At 34.1% G+C, this 24,579-nt stretch overlaps 3 protein-coding genes across 4 annotated transcripts; all 3 read left to right on the forward strand.

Moving 5' to 3' along the window:
• The first annotated feature begins 288 nt into the window (after positions 1 to 288).
• LOC129288858 (probably inactive leucine-rich repeat receptor-like protein kinase At5g48380) lies at positions 289 to 3,385 on the forward strand. 2 transcript variants are annotated; one of them, XM_054925659.1, is made up of 3 exons: positions 289 to 441; positions 561 to 1,273; positions 3,254 to 3,385. In XM_054925659.1, exon 2 carries the CDS (start codon positions 595 to 597, stop codon positions 1,255 to 1,257), a length of 663 nt encoding a protein of 220 aa, XP_054781634.1. In that variant the 5' UTR covers positions 289 to 441; positions 561 to 594; the 3' UTR covers positions 1,258 to 1,273; positions 3,254 to 3,385. The 2 variants fall into 2 exon arrangements, with proteins under 2 accessions (XP_054781634.1, XP_054781633.1); XM_054925658.1 differs by lacking the exon at positions 3,254 to 3,385 and having other exon boundaries at positions 561 to 1,496.
• Positions 3,386 to 3,741: 356 nt separating this feature from the next.
• On the forward strand, positions 3,742 to 4,182 carry LOC129288348 (uncharacterized). Its single transcript, XM_054924866.1, has one exon. It carries the CDS (start codon positions 3,742 to 3,744, stop codon positions 4,180 to 4,182), a length of 441 nt encoding a protein of 146 aa, XP_054780841.1.
• Positions 4,183 to 22,605: 18,423 nt separating this feature from the next.
• LOC129288860 (probably inactive leucine-rich repeat receptor-like protein kinase At5g48380) lies at positions 22,606 to 23,753 on the forward strand. The gene is made up of 2 exons (XM_054925660.1): positions 22,606 to 22,743; positions 22,863 to 23,753. Exon 2 carries the CDS (start codon positions 22,900 to 22,902, stop codon positions 23,560 to 23,562), a length of 663 nt encoding a protein of 220 aa, XP_054781635.1. The 5' UTR covers positions 22,606 to 22,743; positions 22,863 to 22,899; the 3' UTR covers positions 23,563 to 23,753.
• The last annotated feature ends 826 nt before the right edge of the window (positions 23,754 to 24,579 follow it).

Raw genomic sequence — 24,579 nt, forward strand, 5'->3', positions numbered from 1 at the left:
ATCTTATATTCATTTATAGTTTTATAGTGGAAACTGATATCGAAACTTCTTAGCCACACACTCATTCATAGTCATATCATTTTAGTAATCTCGTGATTAGACAAGAGAATCAGTTTATAAGAAATTTTCACTTATTGTTTTTTTAAGTTGTCGATAAATGTACACAGGACTTTGAAAATGTGCTATTCAAATAAATTGCCTAGTTATTCAAAACACTAAATATTTCTATTTTACTCGAAAGTTAAACTCAGTCTTCGGAATTTTCAAGGGATTTGAGTCATTCCAATAGAAGACTTGGAAAACTATACTTATACACCTAACCATGTTCAAACCTTCTCGCACTTCCGCTTACCCAATATAAGGACACATTTCCATCTGTCTGCTTCAAGAGCTCCACAAGCATCGTCCTTTTTTCCTGAGTCGGATTCTCAGATTACTCAGGTAGGGTTTTGAACATTTATTCACTTCAAGATTCTGATTGTGAATTGATCATAAACTGATTAGCGATGTTACTGTTTTTTCTGTTCTTGTTTTAAACTCTTTTAAATGTGCCTCGTCAGGGTGAGTTCATAAGAATATCCAGAAGGTTCTTGGATGAAGATGGTTCTGGGCAGCCGAACTGTCTGTGTTCTTATCGTTAATTTCTGGTTCCTACTTAGTTGCAGCGTCATGACCTACGGGACTGTGACTGATATCTTCTGCTTGAAAAGTATAAAAGATTCACTTGAAGACCCGTATGGTTATCTGAAGTCTTCCTGGGATTTCAACAACATCACAGAAGGATTTATCTGCAGATTCACTGGGGTCGAATGTTGGAACTCTCGTGAGAATAGAGTCATAAATCTGAAGCTGTCAAACATGGGACTCAAGGGCCAGTTTCCACGTGGCATTCAAAACTGCTCCGGCTTAACAGGATTGGATCTGTCAATGAACAAACTTTCGGGAAAAATTCCTGCAGATATTGATGTTCTTCTTCCATATGGGGTAACTCTTGATCTATCTTCCAATAACTTTTCCGGGAAAATCCCCAAGAGTGTTGCAAATTGCACCTATCTCAATTCCCTTAGACTTGATCGGAATCGATTCAGTGGGCAAATTCCTGGAGAATTGAGCGAGCTCGGAAGGCTGAAGACACTTACTGTGACGAACAATCTTTTAATAGGTCCAGTACCGAAGCTTCCACAAGTGCCAGCTGAGAGCTATGCAAATAATTCTGGTCTCTGTGGCAGTCCCTTACCACCTTGCCAGCGAAATTGATGGTCTCGACGAATAGGTTTGAATTCTTATATTGCTCGTAGTAATGATAATCCTTTTTGCAAGTCTTGTAATAATTACTGTGTGCCTGATTGCCTTGGAGTTAGAACTATCTATTTCCCTGCCAAGATTTTCAATCATTAATTAAATGATGATGATAATGATAGGGCCTAGTTGGTTTTTTGCATTTCATGATGTTTTCTCTTGTTATCGGTTTTTTCAAGATGATTGATATTCTTTTACACTTTGAGTTTGATGGGCCCAAAAAGATAATGTAAATTAATGATAGGTTGGTATTTTGCGTGTAGAAGTTACACTTGGTCAAAAGTGAAGATTATGTCATGTTCATTCTCTTCCATGAAGAAATATAATAATGTTCATCGTCATACTGACGATTCTCTATGTATTTTATACACATATCTATTTAATTTGACTGGATCAATACAGAATCACAAGCTCGACTTGGTTTGATGGGGATGTTGATTTTGTTAAATATATAAAGCACTAATCAATCTTTTAAAATTAATGATAAACGCAACTCTATTTGATTAATTTAGTCTACTCTTGGTGGATTTGGGCCCAGCCCATTTGGAATTTTTTTTTTTTGGTTTTGGGTCAAATTGGTGCTTTGGGAGTTAGTCCCACACATTAGAGAAAAACATAGAATAAATAAATGATTGAAGTCTCCCTGTCCCTCTCAAGTTCTCTCTTTTTCTCAATTCTCAGTGATTTTATTGCATGCCTAAGATTGAGTTTCAAGTGTAATTCAATCTCCCGCGGGTTTCAAGTTTTAGTGACAGAAAGCAAATTAAAGTTTTTATATAAGCTTAAACTTGGTTTGGCCTATTTAAATATTTAATAAATAGACTAAACTAGATATAAATAAGAAGCCCCTAATACTACTTGGCCTACTTCAACCCCTAATCATGGATGCATGAGTGTGTGTTGTGTGTATTATATATTTTGGTTCAGCTAATCATCCCATGATTCTGTTGTCCAAAAAAATCTACCCATGATTCTCATTCTAAAAGGTATAAGTCATGATTTCTTGGCGAAAAAGATATATATCAATTAATTATATCGTCTTTCTTTTTCTTTTTGGATAAATTTATTTTGTTTTTCTTCGTCAACGATATAATATGCCGTGACGATCAGTAGTGTATTTATTTGTGAAGAAACTTGTTGGCATCTCCCGCATTATCAATTTTTTTTTTAAAAAAACATGCAATGCATTAATAAAGTAATGAATATGTGCATTTTATTAAATGGTTATCCGATAAAAATGAAGAAACTTTCGGGAAACAACAGTGAGAAAAGAGAGAAAATTAAGAAGAAATTAAGAAATGGAAAAGCAAAGTCGTCTACAAAATGTAAGATTCTTTGTTAAGAAAGAAAACAGTAGGAGAGAAATTTGAAAAAAATAAAAACAGAGAATAACGGTAAAGTCCCAATAGATCAAATTAATGGCAGTTAAGTCCCAATAAAATATTCTGAAATGAGTTACAAATATTAATTTAAACAGTTATAAACCGGAATGTTATTTAGTTGCAAACTAGCCCCACAAATAAGGGTAGAGAAAACTAGGAGGAAAAATTTTAAAAAATAATAAAAAGATTTACAATTTTTAGAAATTTTCTTTCACAGTTTTCTCTTGATGCAAACCAATCCTGAGAGTTACATGTAAAATTTAAATATCGTATTTGAAATTAAAAAAATTCAATTTACAATTATTTGAGTTAATATTTTTAATTTATTTTTCAAAAAAAAATTATTAAGGACCTAAATGTTACTAATTTAATATTCGGTACTTAATTGTCATTTTCTTTTAGCCAAGAAGTGTCATTTTTTTTTCCAAACAAAAAGCTGCACAAAGAAAGATATATATCTATATATCTATGTGGAATTTAAATTCTTTCATGTTAAGGTTGGTAAATTTCATGAAGATTTCCTTTTAAAATGAAAACTTCAGAGAAATTCATAAATCTCAGCTTATGTATAGGGAATAGCTCTCAAGAAAGTTACGTTGAACAGAAAAAAGACGCTATACATAGACATATAAAAGATCGTCAAGAAGCTGCAGAAGAAAGTTTAAAGGAGAGGAGGGTTGGCACCGAATGGGAAGTGATTTTGAAGAGACGATGAATCACCCATGTCATCTTCAGCATCCAATAATACTGAAAAGCGAAGGAGCTCCATTCCAATGCAGTGGCTGCGAGGAGCTAGGGTTTGGCCCAAGGTACCAGTGCCGCGAAACTGATTGTCCCTTCGTCCTTCACGACCACTGTACCACAGCTCGCCCACCGACCGCCGAAGAATCCACCTGTTCATGGGGAACCGCGGTTCGACTTCCTCTGGGAACCGCAGGGCGGACCGAACAGCCGATATTGCGACGCTTGCGGGCAGGACGTCCGAGGGTTTCTGTATCATGACCAATGTTCCAAACACAAGTTTGATTTGCATCCTTGTTGCATGAACCTAAAGAGAACCATGTCTGATCCTAGTGGCACTGTGGAGCTGAATCGTAAAGACAAAGCGCCCCCTAAATGTGTGAAATGCAAGAGGAAGTATCTGAATAATGTTCAGAGCAAGGAGGCTTTCAGAGGGTGGTCCTATGTGTCGTCTTGTGGAAACTATTGCTACCATGTTTATTGTGTGAAGACTTTGATTCTGGAGAACAGGGAAAAGGGTTATTTTAATGTTGCTTCTTCTTCTTCTTCTTCCTCCTCTTCTTCAAGCTTGGTCATCGGAAGTGAAACTGCATCAGCTACGAGCTCTTTGGCCATGGATAGAAGAAGAAGCTCGTCTAAATTATCTGTCACTCGTGCGTTGATCAAAATGGTGAAAGTAGGATTCAGCGCCATAATATCTGTTTTATTCGGAAATCCACCTCCATTGTTTGTTGCTCTCGCTGAAAACTTGCTAGAATAATAGGCTTTGGACCTATCGGTTTGAGGTTTACGTGATTGTGCTTTTACGTTGCTCGTTATGCTTTAGTTATATAGTCTGTATTATGAGTACTTTGTGCGTCGAACTTTTGAGAGTCAATAATTGATACAAGTCTCTGCCAGTTGCCTACGTGGTCTCTTGGCACGCACTCTGGTTGTACTTTTTTGCATTGTTGTTAATAAAATTATTTTTGCATTTTGATTTGTGTATATCAAAATCATTCTAGATTAATTAGGCTTTCAGAATTTTTATGGGCTTGAAATTGAACCTCTATATATAATATCTTCCGACAAGAGAATTTTCACGTTACTATATATAAAAAGTAAATAAGTAAAAAAATTAAATATTACCCTAAAGTATCTCAACCGTGAACACCTAAGATTGGCTTTTTCCCCCCTAATCCTGAACGTTTTCCATGAGAACGGGAAAAGATATTCGAATTTAATGAGAAACCAATTTTACTGACTGAACGTAAGAGTTTATCTCAATAGTTCAATTACAACTCATAAGATCCTGACATATAATGAGCAAAAGGGAGAATAAAAATTAATTTAGCTGGAAAATGACAATTAGAGCTCCATAAGAACATTAATGACAAGACTCCAAATTATTAACATTTCAATAATGAATCAGGGTTCTTACCTATAATAAATTATTCTTAAAAATAAAAAATACAATTTATCAAAAAGGTATTAAAATTTTAAACTAATCGAGGCAATGATTTTAAGTTAGTAGTCTAACTGTGATTGAATTAAGATCAACTTGATCATGATTAAAATAATATAATTTAATTACAATATATAAAATATTTATATATAATCATGATAAGAGCAATATTAAATAATTAAGACATTAATTTACAAGTAAATAAAACTTTCATGAATAAATTATACATAATACAAAAAAATAGTAATAGAGCTACTAAAGCACAAAGTTGACAAGTTATTATTTTTTACTCTATTCTTTTAAAGTTAAAATAATAGTTTATGCTTAACAAAATTATTTAAAAAATAAAATTAGTTTAAAAAATAAAAAAATTATTTTTAAAAAGTTTAGAGCATTCAGGCTAACCCAAATAAGTTCAAAATTCAAAAGTGTTAGGACTGGGCTTGACTATATGGGCTTTTTAGAAAAATAAGATACTTTAAGCCCAATCTAAATAAATCTAGCTTGAATTGAGTCCGATTTAAATAAGCTCGATCTGCTTGAATTACCAGCTCTAGATCAAAGGAGTTGATATAGTTGTTTAATTTCTATTGGTCTTTTTTTTTTTTTCAATAAGCACGAGGGATCTTTGGCCCGGACTTTGCTCCTGATCCTTCGTTGTTTGGGCTTATCTTATTCGCAGAATATCAGTTTACGGCTTGTCCTGAACATAAAACCTAGAACAATCAATTTTGCCAATTATTTTTAATGATTAAAAAAGGGATGGTAAAATCTGCGAGACCCTTTTCGGAGAGGGTTCTAAAATGAGTTCGAAACTGACTCACGTGAGATCTTAACAAGAAATTTGCTCTGCTATGCTTATATACAATGAATATATCTCCTTACAGAATGAAAATTGTCATATAAATCTAGATAATTTGGAAAATCTACATCTATTTATAGTGCATAAATACTCTTCTAATCCCATTTATAAATTGTTTTTTAATATATTTTACTAGAATCAAAGAAGATTTTAAAATTCATCAACTATGTCTAAAAACTTTATAAATTTTAATTTTGACCTTATTATATATATATATATATATTAATAACAAATTTTTTCTTACAAACATTTAATAGATGGAAAAAAGAAAAAATTGTCATAAAAGTTTAATGATGTGATGTATAAATATGATATGTGTGTGTGGGTGTGCATGCATATTTATATATATATATTGCTAATAGTATGGTAGCCTCATGATATACATGCAATCTTCTCTGTAAATAGGAGGTTGCTTGTTCAATCAGTTTACAGCTTCAAATTATTAGTATCTGTCTCTGTAAAAGAAAAGAACAATTCTTGAATAGATTGATAGGACGGTCAAAATTAATTTAAAATGATGCATTTTATTCATCTCCACACTGGAAAAAAAAATTATAAAACCATGTCTGGTCGTCTTGAAAATCAATATTTTATGGCTGAAATATATCATATGCAAAATAAATTCAAATTATAAGAGTGTGATAGAATGAAGGCAAAAGTTTAAAATATAATAATATATTCATATAACCAAAAATAAAACTAAGAGAGCAGGACGTCTTTTTTTTATAAACAGATAAAAAAAATTATGTAGGAACCCAAAAAGATGTGTTGCTGACATTTTGCCTTTGATCTGGTTTTGTATTATATTTTGTTAAAGAAACAATATAACTTTAAATCGTTATACTTTTTTGCATTTTACTATAGGCCCTTGTATTTTTTTTTTGTGTTTTAGGTCTTTACATTTTTATTTTTTTGTATTTTAAATTATTCTAAAATCTCTACACTTTCTTTATTTAAGGATTAAGAATATAAAAAAAATATAAAAAATTATAACAAAACGCAAGCCAAATACAGTACAGAAATTTAAGGTTATGTTTCCCCCTAATTAAATTTCTTTACACTTCTTGGGGGCAGCCCTCTCGGCCTGAGGCAAATTAAAAACAGTGGTCCAAAGAGCTAGGCCAACCAAACGTTGGATGCCTGGAGAGAAGCGACTTGTTATCCACCCAGAGGTCACCGCGCTGTTCTGTGAAACGAGCCTCACGCAATCCCCTCGCCCGAGGGATCTGAGACTCAGTTGAAATCAATCCCATGGTCCAACTCTCAACGAGGAGATGACAAGTTACCTGGGAGCAGCTTCCAGACCAACCTAACTTGAGTCATAGCCGTATTTCACTGTCTTTAAGCCCCATCTCGGATAAGAAGCAGAAGTTGCTCTGGACTCGACCAACGGCGTTGCCTATACAGAATAAGTTGGCTTGGAAACTAGATGGTGTGGGACTCTTTGGATCTTTCCTGAGCTTTCTGTACTGCAGTTTGATATATAATGACCCTCGCCAAATACATGATCTTACTGTGTCATCATGATGCATGCAAACATGAATTCGAGAAATCATGAATTCAGAGTGGAGGCTTGCGACGCTAAAGAAAGAGAAATCTCTGGTTTTCTGTCGTAGGAATAGAAGTAAAGTTAGAGTTTTGCTTTATCTTATGCGAGATGCTCTTTGGGCGGGGGATATTCTACTATTATTACTGACTAAAGATCATCACCACCTGATTCAATAAGAAATGATTAAAGGGGAAAAAGATCTATGGATCGGATTGGCGTCCTATTAAATAGCATATTATTAATGTTGCTAAATTCTGATAAAACAGCATGTACAGATTAAGTACTTCGCCAGGCAATGTAATCCCGGAGTCATGTTTGTATTAGTCCTTCCTCTCTGTGTGCGTGTGAAGAACTTGTGATGGCCAATAATATTAAAAGATCCTAGTTTATGCCAATTGGCTTCCTGTTCTCTTGGTGGCACTAGCTTTTTTGTACCTTTTTATTATAAACAAAAGTTGAGGTGAATTGAGTCTCAATTATTTACTGTTAGGGTTAGGACATATCTTTAAGTTTAAAGAGCTTATAAAAGTACTTATAAATTGTCTATCAATAAAATTCTCACATAATTGACTAGCTTCTGGCCTATATATATATATATATATATATATTCGACTGACATTTTTTTAGCTCAGGCTTTTGTTCAACGTTGGATGACTGGTAAATGAATTAATTATAAAGTCACTTTTATTAATACAAATATCGTCAGGCTCTGTTTCCTTTAGGTGATGACACTTTCGTTCTTTCTTAAAGAATGACCAGGATGGGATTAGATAATTTCTTAGATAATGACCTGGAGCATTTAATTGTAAGATAATTTCTTACAGATATACCATCGCTATGTGACTCTCCAATGAGGATCGGTCTTAAATTACACACAAAAACACCTCTCTCACTAAAATTTTCAATGAAAATATGGCTTGTAAAATTTTTTAAGAAATTAATTGTGCCAAGCTGAATTGTCTATTTGCAAAAAGAAAATCATCATTTTTTATTCTGTTTTATTCAATAACATAATCAAAGTAGTTATTTTTAAATGTATAATGATTATTGAAGACAAATATGTTATTTCATCAAAAATTTAAATATTAAATGTTTGTCACTATGAACAACAAATACCAAGCGTGTTAGAGATGTTGAATTTTAATTGATAACAAAAGAGTCCTGAGCTTTCTTACCATAGTTCACTCAGATGTAAAAGATACACAAGGCTTTGGTACGATAAGTGTTTTGATTTTTGTTAAATTGTGAAAAAGGTTACAAGTACTAGATTGAAAGTAAAAACTAACTAATAAAATTAAAGGCTAAAGGTACAGAATATGAGTCTTTGATATATTGAGTGTTGATTCACTTTTTTTTTGTGTCTTCGTCTTTTATTTATAGTATCAGAGTGGTGGTAGTCGTTTCCTCAAGACCTAAAATGTTTAGTTGAAGAAACTCACCACATAGTCTTTACAAGTGTTCTCCATTTTTGGTAATTAGCCCGTCTCACCGAGATACTTAGGCACAATGCCCATAGATTTTGGAATCACTCAGGATCATGTCTTTATGTGCCAATGGTCCAATGTTCATAACTAGCGAGATTTCGACATGTTTATTTTATCGTGATCTTCTATTGAGCTCGGGGCCAACCCTTTGTTTAGATTGAACCTGACTTTTCAATTACTCAACCCAAATAACTTTGTGACCTATTCGAGTGATGTTTCATATTTTAGTCCAAACAATAAACAAATTCCTAAGGACTAAATAATAATAATAATAAACATATTGAGATAGTAAATTATTATTTTCATATTTCAAAGATAGTTTTTTTGTCATTTTCTCATTAAATAAACCAATTAATTTGAATCGTCTAGATGAAAATTGAATGGCTAGATTTGGATATAATAATATTTTTATACTTTTAATAAGCTATTATTTTAATAGCTAGGTAAAAAATTTAAAATAAAGATAATCTAATAACTAAGGGAGATGGAGATTGGACCACTGATAGGGAGACTACAGTGGATGCGAGTTCAAGCGGCGAGAAGCTTTGAGATCCAGTAACAGTGGTTGCAAGATCCAGTCAATGGTGCTTGTGAGATCCAATGTGGTTGCGAGATCAAAGACGAAGGAGAAGGCGATGAAGACGAAGGAGAAGGCGATGAAGACGAAGAAGAAGAAGATATGGAGGTGACTGTAGGGTCGAGATTGAGAAGGAGAAACCGCACTAGGAAGGGAGGGTATATTTTAGTATGAAAATTAAGTTTCAGTCCTAGGCTTAAATTTTCAAGAGAGAATTTCAATATACAACCCCAAATGTGACTTTATATCAAGTTAGAACTAACAAATTCTAAAAATTTACTATAGGACTAAGGGGCTAAATTGAAAATAAGTTTTGAAAGGAAATGACCATAATGCCCATTGTTAATTATTCTTTTGAAGAATTAACAAGTCTCATCACTAAGGCCAGAAGACCGAACACTCTAGGATTAATTTTCACCAAAACTCGCAGGATGAATCATCAAAGTCTCGGTGAGCTTGGAATGCTCCATGAAACAATGAAAAGGAGTTTTGAGATGATTGATCAGGAGGGCGATAACATGCAAGATAAACAGGGCGAGGGAGCGAAAGTCATAATATGAGAATTGAGAGGTAAGACCAAATATCAAGAAAGGGGAGACGACAAGAACGTTGAATAGATTGCATGACTTAAGGTGAAACCATGGATGAATAAGGTAAAGAGATTAATTAGTAATTAAGTAGTGATACCCTAATGTACTTAAGATTAACGCTCTGAAGGAAAGCAGAGAGCACCCCACAGTTGTGATAGATTTGCACCCCAATGGCAGTGATGAAGGGCATGTCGGGCTAGGAGCTTTTAATATGTCTCTTGTAATGTCCAAATTTTTTAATTTTATTTTTCATTTCTTTTGATCATTAATTTTTATATGAAATAAGAAATATTTCAATATATTAAAATCTTGAAATAGTGAAATTTAATATTTTTTATTATTAAAAAAATCACAATTGCATCATTTTAATTTTGAAAAGTCATAAAATTTTTTTCATAATTTCAAAACTTTAAAATATCAAAATGTCTCTTATTTTTTATAGAAGTCAACAATAAAAAAAATGAAAATAAAATTAAGAAGCTGAGCCATTACAAAAAGTATTAAATAAAAGTATATTAAAGCCCCCAGCCTGTGAGTGCCTGGGTCCAGTGGTGGACGCCTAACAGAAGTAGGCACATAATTGATTAGAAGTGATGGCACCAAAGAGATGTTAAATATAAATGTTTCCTTAATCTGAAAATGAATGTGATAGGGACGCGGAAGCAGAATCGTGCTAGTTTAGGGACAGAACCCTGAAACAACAAAAACACAAGAACAAAAAGAAAGGGACGAAATTTATGACGAAAATAAAGAAAGGTATGAAGTAAATAATAGGATAATGATCAAGGAGAAGATCCTCTAGAGCACCTGCCTCTAGGAACCTCAACCTTCGAAGACACCACAAGAGTTGATCACGCTCTTGATCACGTCTGTTTCTCACATGGGATACCACCACAAAGCACTAAGGCTTACAAGAGTTATAAACTCTAAAATGAATAATTTCATTCAACTTCTATGTTGTTTACAATAGGGAGCATGCCTAATTTATATAGGCTCATAGAAAAATATTTCCTAAAATTAAAACCCTAATTTCCTAATACTAAAAGGAGAAATAATATAAAATAATGATAAAATATTCAGCCACATAATTTAGAAGATGTGATCCTAAAATTATGGGATTACAAAATTTAGAAATTAATATTATAATTAATTCTAACCTTTGACTAGACTCAAAATAGAAAATCAAATCAAAGGACCATTAAAATAGGAAATAATTTAGGAGACAATTAAGGGATCATAAAGGATTTAAAATCACGCCACCCTTAACTTCTTTACTAGGGTTTCATGCCTCCTTGCTTGCAAGAGGCTCAACTTGTAGTCTTCCTTGTATTGGGCTAAGGTCTGCATCTCTTGGGCTTGACTCTTCATGAGTTTGGATCTTAAATACATTATAAACGTATAGATGCTCTCCTTTGGGCTTGAGAGGAGTGCCCCAATACTCTCCAAGCTCTTGAACTTCTTGCACAAGACTGAATAAGGCTTGCTTCATGGCTTTGGTTCGGGCTCTTGTCATTGGACCTCCAATATGTTGCAATGGGTCTTTAGGTACGTTGGATTGGAAGTATTGGGCTCCTTCTATGTCACCATGCTCATGATTACCATCCTCAGGCTTCATTGCCATTAATGCTATGTCACCCGTGCCATGAGGTCTATCATTCCCTCCCAGTTGGAAAGGATTCGTCCTCGAATCTGCAGAATCATATAAAGATAAATCAGAAACATTAAATGTGGCACTAACATTGCCATAAGAGCTAGGCAAATCAATTTTGTAAGCATTATCATTAATTCTTTCCAAAACTTGAAAAGGTCCATCTCCTCGAGCTTGAAGTTTGGACTTTCTTTGATTAGGAAATCTCTCTTTCCTTAAATATAACCAAACCCAATCTCCAGGCTCAAAGATCACACGTCTCCTGCCTTTATTAGCTTGCTTGGCATATTGCTCATTCTTTCGCTCTATGTTTGCTTTAACCTTAGCATGTAAGTCCTGCATAAACTTAGCTTTTTTCTTGCCATCAGTGTTAGCATGCTCAAAGAAAGGCAAAGGTAAAATATCAATAGGAGATAATAGATTGAAACTATAAACAATTTCAAATGGAGAATAAGAAGTAGAAGAATGAACAGCCCTGTTGTAAGCAGATTCAATATGAGGTAAATAATTCACCCAATTCTTCAAATTTTTTGAATTATTGCTCTTAATAGTGTAGTCATAGTTCTGTTAACTACCTCAGTTTGACCATCAGTTTGTGGATGAGCAGTAGTGGAAAAAAGTAACTTAGTCCCTAATTTATGCCATAGGGTACGCCAGAAATGACTAAGAAACTTCACATCTCTGTCACTCACAATAGTCTTAGGTAAACCATGCAAACGAACAATCTCTTTAAAGAATAAGTCAGCAATGTTAACAGCATCATTGGTCTTAGCACAAGCAATAAAGTGTGCCATCTTAGAGAACCTATCAACAACAACAAATATGGAATCTTTGCCTGCAGAAGATTTAGGCAATCCAATTACAAAATTCATAGAGATATGTTCCCAAGGGTAAGAGGGGACGGGTAAAGGAGAGTAAAGTCTATGAGGTTGGATCTTAGATTTTGCCTGTCTACATTTAATGCATTTATCACAAACAGATATGACATCTTTTCGCATGTGAGGCCAAAAGAAATGATCAAACAAAATAGCCAAAGTTTTATCTACGCCAAAGTGTCCTATCAAACCACCACTATGTGCTTCCTTAGTAAGCAACTCACGCATAGAACAAATAGGAATGCATAATTTATTTTTCTTAAAAAGAAATCCATCAAATTTAAAGAAATCACCAGATCCATAATTTTCACAAGATTTCCAAATATTTTCAAAATCAGGATCAGTTTTATAAAGATCTTTTAGAATCTCAAAACCAAGTAATTGAGCATGCAAATAGGAAAGTAATGTATACCTTCGAGATAAGGCATCAGCAACGATATTTTCTTTACCTTGCTTATGCTTAATCACATAAGGAAAGGTTTCAATAAATTCCATCCAGCGAGCATGTCTCTTGTTTAACTTACCTTGAGACTTGAGAAACTTTAAACTTTCATGATCAGAATGAATGATGAATTCCTTGGGCCACAAATAATGTTGCCATGTTTTTAAGACCCTCTTTAGAGCATAAAGCTCTTTGTCAAAGGTGGAATAATTCAAAGCTACGCCGTGAAGCTTTTCACTGAAGTAAGCTATGGCCTTAGAATCCTGCATTAAAACAGCACCTATACCAATACCAGAAGCATCACATTGAATTTCAAATGCTTTAGAGAAATTAGGCAAAACAAGTAAAGGGGCATTAGTCAATTTATCCTTTAGGGTTTGGAAGGCCCTTTCTTGTGTTTTACCCCATTTAAAGGTTGCATTCTTTTTAACAAGTTCATTAAGAGGGGCAGCAATGCTAGAGAAATCCCTAACAAATCTCCTATAGAAGCTTGCTAAGCCATGGAAGCTTCTCACTTCACTTGCATTCTTAGGGGTTGGCCATTCACGAATAGCCTTAACTTTCTCCTCATCTACACGAATTCCCTGTGATCCAACAATAAATCCCAAAAAGATAACAGAGTCCATGCAAAAGAAACACTTTTGAAAATTAGCATATAACTTATATTCCCTCAAGATGTCAAACATATTTTTAAGATGATTCATATGATCAGTCAAAGATTTACTATAAATCAAAATATCATCAAAGTAAACCACAACAAACTTGCCTATAAACTTTCTAAAAACATGATTCATTAATGCCATAAAAGTGCTAGGAGCATTAGTCAAACCAAAAGGCATAACTAACCATTCGTATAATCCAAATTTAGTTTTAAAGGCAGTTTTCCATTCATCACCCTCTTTCATACGAATTTGATGATAACCACTTCTAAGATCAATTTTAGAAAAGATAGAAGCACCATGTAATTCATCAAGCATATCATCAAGTCTAGGGATAGGGTAACGATACTTTACAGTAATTTTGTTGATTGCTCTACAATCAACACACATCCTCCAAGATCCGTCTTTTTTTGGCACCAAGATAACAGGGACAGCACAAGGGCTAAGGCTCTCACGCACAAAGCCTTTCATCATTAATTCCTCTACTTGGCGTTGGATCTCCTTAGTCTCTTCAGGGTTAGCCCTATAAGCAGGCTTGTTTGGAATAGCAGCTCCAGGCAAGAAATCTATCCTATGCTCAATTCCTCTTAAGGGAGGAAGTCCATCAGGAATTTCATCAAGGAATAGATTCTATAATCCTGCAACAAAGAGACAATACTAGAAGGCAAAGTGGGGTCAAAAATGTTAGTAGAAAAATAAATATTCTTAAGAATTACAATAAGGGCTTGCTCACTCATCAAATCCTCTTGAATCTTACTTTTCCCACACAATAATATTTTTTTTCACTATTTTCCTTCACTCCCACCATTCTATTTTTTTTCTTTTCTCACCTTCTCACCACTCTTTTTCCTCTCTTTTGATTGATTTTTAAGTAAAGTAATACTCTCTTTCTTTTCTCTCTCACTCATGCCACAATCAAGGAGATCTCTCCTTTGCTTGTAATCTTGAGTAATCTTTAGTTGATCTTTATAGGTTTGGATGGGCCTAAGAGGATTTAATATAACAGTCTTGCCTTTAAAAGGCACCTTGTAACAATTTCTAAAACCATCATGAGTAGCCTTACTATCAAACTGCCAAGGCCTACCTAATAACAAGTGTCCAGCAAGCATAGGGGCTACATCATATAATAAATCACAAGTATAAACTCCAACAGAGAAAGTAATCAACACTTGCTTAGAAACCCTAATTTCAGCAGAATCATTCAACCATTGCAATTTGTAGGGCTTAGGGTGTGGAATTAAAGGTAAAGATAATTTATCTACAAGTAAAGTGCTAGCGACGTTAGTGCAACTACCACCATCAATTACCATGCTACACACTTTCTCTTTGATGAAGCATCTAGTGTGAAAAATATGCTCGCGTTGCTCATGTTCATCATCCTCCTTTGGTTGAATATTGAGAGCTCTTCTTGCCACCAAGATAGAGTCAACTACACCATTGCATTCAAGCTCATCATTTGATTCATGGGAGGTAGAATCATCATCAACATTATCAGCATCATCTTTATCACTTTCATGCACACTATTATAGCCACCATCATCTCTCAAGATCATAACCCTTTTATTGCTACAATCTCTCGCCATGTGGCCCACACCATGACATTTGAAACACTTAATAGGAGAAGTGTTAGATGAATAAGAAGAAGGTTTAGGGTTAGAAGTTTTACCCTCATACTTGGTCTTTATTTCTTCCTTGGCTTGGGATGTATCTTTGGCTTTGGAATCCTTCCATTTGGAAGTTGTCTTGGAGTCTTTCCAAGAGGACTTGGAACGTTTGTTCTTATTTCTCTGCTCCAACTTTATAGCCTTGTGTATGAGCTCTTCCTTGTCCACAAAAGTGTACAAGTCAAGCTTATCTCTCAACTCTGGCCTCAAGCCATCCATAATTCTTGACATTGCTTCACGTTCATTTTCTTGAATGTTTGCACAAACTTCAAGATATTCAACTCGTGCACATACTCCTCCACTGTCATAGATCCTTGAGAAAACATTCTCAATTTTCTATTCAGCTTTGTATAGTAGTAGCTGGGGACATAAGCCTTTCTCAAGTACCTTTTAAGCTTCTCCCACGTTTTAATGGGCTTTTTCCCAAGTTGGCTTCTTTTGTACTGTAAATCTTGCCACCAATAAACAGCATAGTCAGTGAAATTCAAAGAAGCAGTTTTTACCTTCCTTGACTCAGACAAATCAAGAGTCATGAAGATTTGGTCCATCTTCATTTCCCAATCAAGGTATTTTTCTGAATTGTTGCTACCCTTGAATGAAGGATACTTTACTTTTTGGTCCGGTAAGTCAACACCACGCTTTGAGGATTTCTTTCCCTTAGGAGAAGGGGGTTCTTCATACTCCTTATCATCGCTGGGGATCTTATGCTTCTTTCCTTTAGAAGAGGAAGTCTCCGGCTCATCTTTATCCTCTTTATGGAACCTATGATCAAGTTCCAAGTGAAACTGCTGCAACTGTGTTTTGATAAGTTCTAAAATAAAGTTCATATCAATACTAGGGGATTCATCCTTGTTACTCATGTTCACAGAAGCACTAGAAACCATATAAGATAAAAATAGGTCCTCACACACACAAACTCACGTGTTTACTCTCAAGATAAAGTCACTCGCGTTTCACAAAAAAAAAAAGTAATGGCTTTTTTTTTAATGATGAAAAACACACTTGCCTTTTATCACTCACTAAGCTTGTGGATAGAATCAATGGTGAAACCCATAAATCAAGAAACTAAGGAACAATCAAGTGAATATCTTCTAAATTAAGGAAACTAGAAAACAAGAACAAGGTGAAAAGAGAATTTTTTTTTTTTGCAATTTTGAAACAAATAGGAAAGCAAAATTTTCAAATAAAATTAAGCTTGTTAAAGGAAAAACCACACGTGACAACAAAAATAAGAAAGAAAGAAATAAAAGTCAAAGAGTCAAATACTCAAAGACAAAAATAAAATAAAAGAGTGGCACAAATAGCAAATAAGAGAGTAGATAATTTGAAAAGTGCCACCAAAAATTAAAAATAAGAAAGTGATCAACGTATAAGACTTTTTATCACCCAAGTTGACTTTTCTCTTTAGGCAACCTCTTGGTGACTTGGAGTTCAAGAATAGCCTTTTTTTACAGTCATAATTCACAGCAATATATTTTTTTTGTAAATTTTTTTTTGAATTTTTGGATTTTTTTTCTCAACACACTAATGCTTTTTTTTTGCCTTTTTTTTGCACGAATTTCTAGGTATTTTTTTTCTTTTTTTTTTGAGAAGGCTAATAAAATGAAAACTCACATAAGATAAAAAGTCACAAAGTTGAAGAAGAGAAAAACCAAAAGATAGAAGTAGATGGGGTAGATAAGAGATGATCACAAAAAGAAATAACTCAAGATGAAAAGAAGAAGGAAGGACAAGAATTTAAACCAAAACTAGCAACCAAAGCTCTGATGCCAATCTGATAGGGACGCGGAAGCAGAATCGTGCTAGTTTAGGGACAGAACCCTGAAACAACAAAAACACAAGAACAAAAAGAAAGGGACGAAATTTATGAAGGAAATAAAGAAAGGTATGAAATAAATAATAGGATAATGATCAAGGAGAAGATCCTCTAGGGCACCTACCTCTAAGAACCTCAACTTTTGAAGACACCACAAGAGTTGATCACGCTCTTGATCACGTCTGTTTCTCACACGAGATACCACCACAAAGCACTAAGGCTTACAAGAGTTATAAACTCTAAAATGAATAATTTCATTTAACTTCTATGTTGTTTACAATAGGGAGCATGTCTAATTTATATAGGCTCATAGAAAAATATTTCCTAAAATTAAAACCCTAATTTCCTAATACTAAAAGGAGAAATAATATAAAATAATGATAAAATATTCAGCCACATAATTTAGAAGATGTGATCCTAAAATTATGGGATTACAAAATTTAGAAATTAATATTATAATTAATTCTAACCTTTGACTAGACTCAAAATAGAAAATCAAATCAAAGGACCATTAAAATAGGAAATAATTTAGGAGACAATTAAGGGATCATAAAGGATTTAAAATCACGCCACCCTTGACTTCTTTACTAGGGTTTCATGCCTTCTTGCTTGCAAGAGGCTCAACTTGTAGTCTTCCTTGCATTGGGCTAAGGTCTGCATCTTTTGGGCTTGACTCTTCATGAGTTTGGATCTTAAATACATTATACACGTATAGATGCTCTTCTTTGGGCTTGAGAGGAGTGCCCCAATGCTCTCCAAGCTCTTGAACTTCTTGCACAAGACTGAACAAGGCTTGCTTCATGGCTTTGGTTCGGGCTCTTGTCATTGGACCTCCAATATGTTGCAATGGGTCTTTAGGTACGTTGGATTGGAAGTATTGGGCTCCTTCTATGTCACCATGCTCATGATTACCATCCTCAGGCTTCGTTGCCATTAATGCTATGTCACCTGTGCCATGAGGTCCATCAGAATGCCCTCAACCATGACAATGTCAGCGGCGTATTTTATATGCGAAGAAACTTGTTGGCATCATCACCACGGAATCACTCTCCCATCCTAAATGTAAGAGCTAATTAATTAAAAAGTATATTTTGATATTAATTAAATGTATATTCTTTTAATTTAAATGATTAAAAGAAAGAGTATTTTAGAAGAAGCAATACAGGTTTTACGAAAAAGAAAAACTAAATTTATTTTCTTAATCCGTGTAGTTAATTCCTAGCTTTTATATTTAGATATGGAAGAGTCCAGCATTTTAAAAACAGGCAACGGACATTAATAAAAGACTGAACATGTGCATTGAATGAATAGTAAACTGAAAAATTGAAAAAATATTAGTGGGAAAAGAAAAGTATGAAGAGAGAGAGAGAGAGAAGCTCAAGAAGGTTGACCAGAAATCACTATATAAGCTCGTGAAGAAGCAGAACAAGGAAGTGCGAAGGCAGAGCCAGAGAGAATAGAAGCTTTTGGCGAGGAACACACACACACACACACACACACACACACACACACACAGAGAAAGTGATTATCAGAGAGATGAGGATGGCTGAGGGGCACGCAGTGCTCCAAGGAAACGTACAGGAATTTAGTGGATGCGATTGGTTCTTCTTCTTCTTCTTCAACCAGAGGAAGAAGCATGCTCAGGACTACTGATCAGACTGCAATAACCTCATCATCAAGAACATGAAGTAACAGTATATGTTTATATGTATTGCTCATGATCCTGCATTTGTATATACGTTTGTATCAGTACGTCCTTCCTCTGTGCGTGTGTGTGATGTCCAATAATTGATCCCAGTCTCTGCCAATTGGTTTCATGTCCTTGATGCCCCTTGGTTGTTTGTGCCTTTACCGTTCATGCCACTAAAGTTTTCTCAATTAAATTTCTTTGTTTTCTCGGTGTTTGGAGGGGCAGATTTGAAATTAATTTTTTGATTTAAAATTTTTATACATTTAATATCCTTTATTTGTGTAAAGTAAAAAAAAAAATTAACGAAATACTGACAGTTGAGATTTAAAAATTGGGAGTATGATCACATTATTTTTCAATTAACAAGAAATGAGAATGAGAGATAAGAGAAAAGACAAAAGTGACAAAGGCACCGACAATGGAAAAGAACAAATAGGTTGAAATAATTAAAATTTCAAATATTCTGGATAGGGATAAAATTTGGTAATACAAATTTAGATTGATGAATTTAATTAAATTTAAATTTTAGATGTAAAATTTACGTATTTAAAATTTTTTATTTGAATAATGTCAAAAAAAATTAGTAGGAGAAGAGAAAATGAGTTGAAATTCAAAACAATTATAAGTGATGAATTAATCTTCCATTTTTCATTGAGTGAAAGACAAGGACAAGAGATACTAGGAGAAGTGAGATTAAGAAAAACACTGATAATAAAAAAAATGAAAAAAAAGGGTTGGGATAAATAAAATTTCAAATAATTATAATTTAGAAAGATTTTGAAATTGTAAAAAATTATAATGGAACATGAACTAAATACAAATTCTCATGCATGTTCAAACATGGATAAAATATGAATTTGAATCTGGATCAAGACCAAATCAATGAAATTTTTATGCATTTAAATGGAGAAATTAATTTAAAATGATCCATTTTATTGAAGTTCGCACTACAAATAAAACCACATCGTCTCGACCCAGCCCATTCCGCAGGAGGCAATAAATAAAAACAGTGGTCCAGGGAGCTAGGCCAACCGGGCATTGTGGGCCAGAAGAGCAGCGACTTGTAATCCCTCCACTGAAGAGAGCCAGAGGTGCTCGCTGTTCTGTGAAACCAGCCTCACGCAGTCCCCACTCGTCCAGGAGCCACGAGATCCAAGCTTTCGCTCAAATCCCATGGCTCAACTCTCTACTTGGAGCGGGCAAGCCAGCACAAAGCAACTAACAACCCAGTCCAGCCGGACACTAGCCATGTTTCACTGCCTTGTAGCCCCCTCTCGGGTTACAAGCTGACGCTACCCAGCTCGGCGAGCAGTGCTTTAACGTCAGATTGTTATATGCAATAACTTGTTCAGAAACTAGACGGTGTGGAGCTCTTTGGATCTATCCTCAACTTTCGCTACCGCAGTTTTGGGATATATAATGACCCTCACCGAATACTCGATCTTTACTGTGTTATGACCATTAATGGAAACATGAATCAATCGGAAAATCACAAATTCAGAGTGGAGACTTGCGATGATATAAAGAAAGAGGAATCTGTGGTTTTCCGTTTGCCTTAACTTACGCAATGCTCTTGCCTGTGGGATTTTCTAGCTAATAAAGATCATCACCCGATTCAAAAAGAATCCAGATTAAATGAATGCGGGGGAAAAAGAAAAAAAGGACTATGGATTTCTTCCTATTAAATACCATATTACCGTTGCAAAACTCTGAGGAAACAGCATGTATAGGTTAAGTAATTCGCACTGCAATAGATTAAGCTTGTTTATTAGAGGTGAGGCCGCCAAGATCATCCGTGACTCTCGTGGGAAATTTCTCCAATTAAAAGCTGTCGACGTCTTGTGTGCTCCCACGCGTAATATTCAGGTCGTCCCTCAGCGTGGAAAATTTTGCCCCTTTGTTGTTTGACCCGCTCAATAATAGCTCTTCCTTGTTCTTTCTTCTCAATTTACAGAACTTTTTTTAAAAGCTAGTTAATCTTCCTCATATTTATATTACTATCCTCCGATTTTCGCTTCCACATCACTTGTTTGGTTTCATTCCACGTGTCTTGAACACAAGAAACATGATCGTTCATGACATTTTCCCAACAATCTTATATTCAGTGGCGGGCCGAAGACCTTAACCCAATGGGGGCAATATTTGATAGATTTTTCTTCAAAAAAGTAATAATAATATTATAACAATATATTTAAATGTTTTATCAAATTCTTGATAGAAAAAGGTGCCCATATTTTGTATCTGTTTTGAATATAATTATTTTCAATAAAAAAATACCATGAGTAATAAAAAAAACTTATGTTATAAAAAATTATATTTTCCATTAATAAATAAATAAATTTTATAATCTTACTGTACTAAATAATTTTGACCAACTTTTAACTAACTGCAAACAATTAAATGATCATATAATTAAACTCATGCTTATTCCATTTGGTCCATGCTATAAGGTATTAGTAATTATTTTATGATTCTCAAAATAATTAGTTAAAATTTTAATCTTTTAAAAAATCATATATCTTTTTAATTATAATTTCATTAAATATCTTATAGAAGTAGCTTAATAATGATAATTGAAATTTTAATAGACCATTTTTCAAAATAAATAAAAATATAAAGATATAGTTGAAAAAAATAAGAACTATTAAATATCCTATATTTTAGGCCAAACATAACTTATAAAAAATGCCTACTAATAAAACTCCACCCACTGATTACACCATCTCTTCATGTTTTTTTTTTTTTAAATCCCCTTTTTATTTTGCTCCACTCTTGCACGCAATCGCCCACACATCCAAACTATTCCACTATTCTTCTTCTTCTTCTTACCATTGTTCTTCTTCTTCTATCGAACATTGTCTCTCATTTTCCGGCATGCAAACTAAATTTGAAACCCATTATTGAAATATAAAGCTTTCATAAGGTTCTCTAATGCTTCATCTATTATCTCACTTTTTCGAATCCATCTACCCGTTTTGTTTCTTCAATCTTGCTCAGGGGGTTCAAGTTTTGCAGAAGAGAGGGGGCATCATGTAAACTTATCACACGTTAACATGGTAATTTCAAAAATTGAGGGGAGGGGGGCATATCCCCACCCTCATTTAAACGTAGGTCCGCCTCTGCTTATAGTCATTTATGGTTTTATAGTTGAAATTGATATCGAAACTTCTTAGCCACACACTCATTAAGTCAGTCTTATCATTTTAGTAATCTCGTGATTAGACTAGAGAATCAGTTTAGAAGAAATTTTCACTTATTGTTTTAAGTTGTCGATAAATGTACACAGGACTTGGAAAATGTGCGATTCAAATAAATTGCCTAGTTATTCAAAACAATAAATATTTGAAAAAATGATAATAAAATTTCTCTTAAATATATAAATGACAAACTGATCCTTCAAAATATCATAATTTCCTTAAAGTCTCTAGAGACTTTTCTTCTATCATTGATAAATTTATATAAATTATCAAATTACCCTTATTAAAAATAAATGATTCGTAACTTTCTTTTTTATATTCACAACTTTTCATCTTATATTAACAATAATGCAATAGCAAATAAGAAATTTAACATGTGAAGTTATAATTTACTGTTGCATTATTGCGAATATAAAAAGTAAAGTTGCGAATATAAAAAGAAAATTTGTGAATCATTTATTTTGAATAAGACCAATTTGATAATTTATATAAATTTATTAATGACAGAAAATTTTTTAGGAATTTTAGAAAAATTATGATATTTTGTAGGATCAAATTGTTATTTATATATTTCAGAGGGACTTTTTTATCATTTTCCCTAAATATTTCTATTTTACTCGAAAGTTAAACTCAGTCTTCGGAATTTTCAATGGATTTGTGTCATTCCAATAGAAGACTTGGAAAACTAGACTTATACACCTAACCATGTTCAAACCTTCTCGCACTTCCGCTTACCCAATATAAGGACACATTTCCATCTGTCTGCTTCAAGAGCTCCACAAGCATCCTCCTTTTTTCCTGAGTCGGATTCTCAGATTACTCAGGTAAGGTTTTGAATGTTCATTCACTTCAAGATTCTGACTGTGAATTGATCATAAACTGATCAGCGATATTACTGGTTTTTCTGTTCTTGTTTTAACCTCTTTTAAATGTGCCTCGTCAGGGTGTGTTCATAAGAATAATATCCAGAAGCTTCTTGGATGAAGATGGTTCTGAGTAGCCGAACTGTATGTGTTCTTTTCATTAATTTCTGGTTCCTACTTAGTTGTAGCGTCATGAGCTACGGGACTGTGACTGATATCTTCTGCTTGAAAAGTATAAAAGATTCACTTGAAGACCCGTATGGTTATCTGAAGTCTTCCTGGGATTTCAACAACATCACAGAAGGATTTATCTGCAGATTCACTGGGGTCGAATGTTGGCACCCTGATGAGAATAGAGTCCTAAATCTGAAGCTGTCAGACATGGGACTCAAGGGCCAGTTTCCACGTGCCATTCAAAACTGCTCAAGCTTAACAGGATTGGATCTATCAATGAACAAACTTTCGGGGAATATTCCTGCAGATATTGATGTTCTTCTTCCATATGTGGTAACTCTTGATCTATCTTCCAATAACTTTTCCGGGAAAATCCCCAAGAGTGTTGCAAATTGCAGCTATCTCAATTCTCTTAGACTTGATCGGAATCGACTCAGTGGGCAAATTCCTGGAGAATTGAGCATGCTCAGAAGGCTGAAGACATTTACTGTGACGAGCAATCTTTTAACAGGTCCAGTTCCGAAGCTCCCACAAGTGCCAGCTGAGAGCTATGCAAATAATTCTGGTCTCTGTGGTGGTCCCTTACCACCTTGCCAGCGAAATTGATGGCCTCGACGAATAGGTTTGAATTCATATATTTCTCGTAACAAAAATAATCCTGTGTTGCAAGTCTTTTAAATTTTAATAATTACGGTGTGCCTGATTGCCTTGGAGTTAGAACTATCTATTTCCCTACCAAGATTTTAAATCATTAATTAAATAATGATGATGATATGATCTAGTTGGTTTTTGCATTTCATGCTGTTTTCTCTTGTTTTCGGTTTATTCAAGATGATTGATGTTCTTTCGCACTTTGAGTTAGATGGGCCCACAAAGATAATGTAAATTAATGATAGGTTGGTATTTTGCGTGTAGACTAGGTCAATAGTGAAGATTATGTCATGTTCATTCTCTTCCATGAAGAAATATATTAATGTCCATCGTCATACTGACTATTCTCTATGTATTTTATACACATATCTATTTAATTTGACTGGATCAATACAGAATCACAAGCTCGACTTGGTTTGATGGGGATGTCGATTTTGTTAAATATATAAAGCACTAATCAATCTTTTAAAATTAATGATAAACGCAACTCTATTTGATTAATTTAGTGTACTCTTGGTAGATTTGGGCCCAGCCCATTTGGGATTTTTTTTTTTGGTTTTGGGTCAAATTGGTGCTTTGGGAGTTAGTCCCACACATCACACATTAGAGAAAAACATAGAATAAATAAATGATTGAAGTCTCCCTGTCCCTCTCAGGTTCTCTCTTTTTCTCAATTCTCAGTGATTTTATTGCATGCCTAAGATTGAGTTTCAAGTGTAATTCAATCTCCCGCGTGGTTTCAAGTTCTAGTGACAGAAAGCAAATTAAAGTTTTTATATAAGCTTAAACTTGGTTTGGCCTATTTAAATATTTAATAAATAGACTAAACTAGATATAAATAAGAAGCCCCTGATACTACTTGGCCTACTTCAACCCCTAATCATGGAATGGATGCATGAGTGTGTGTTGTGTGTATTATATATTTTGGTTCAGCTAATCATCCCATGATTCTGTTGTCCAAAAATAATCTAC

Source organism: Prosopis cineraria, unplaced genomic scaffold (assembly GCF_029017545.1).
Source record: "Prosopis cineraria cultivar Desert tree isolate PC_DT_omini unplaced genomic scaffold, ASM2901754v1 PC12, whole genome shotgun sequence".
Lineage (NCBI taxonomy): Eukaryota > Viridiplantae > Streptophyta > Magnoliopsida > Fabales > Fabaceae > Prosopis > Prosopis cineraria.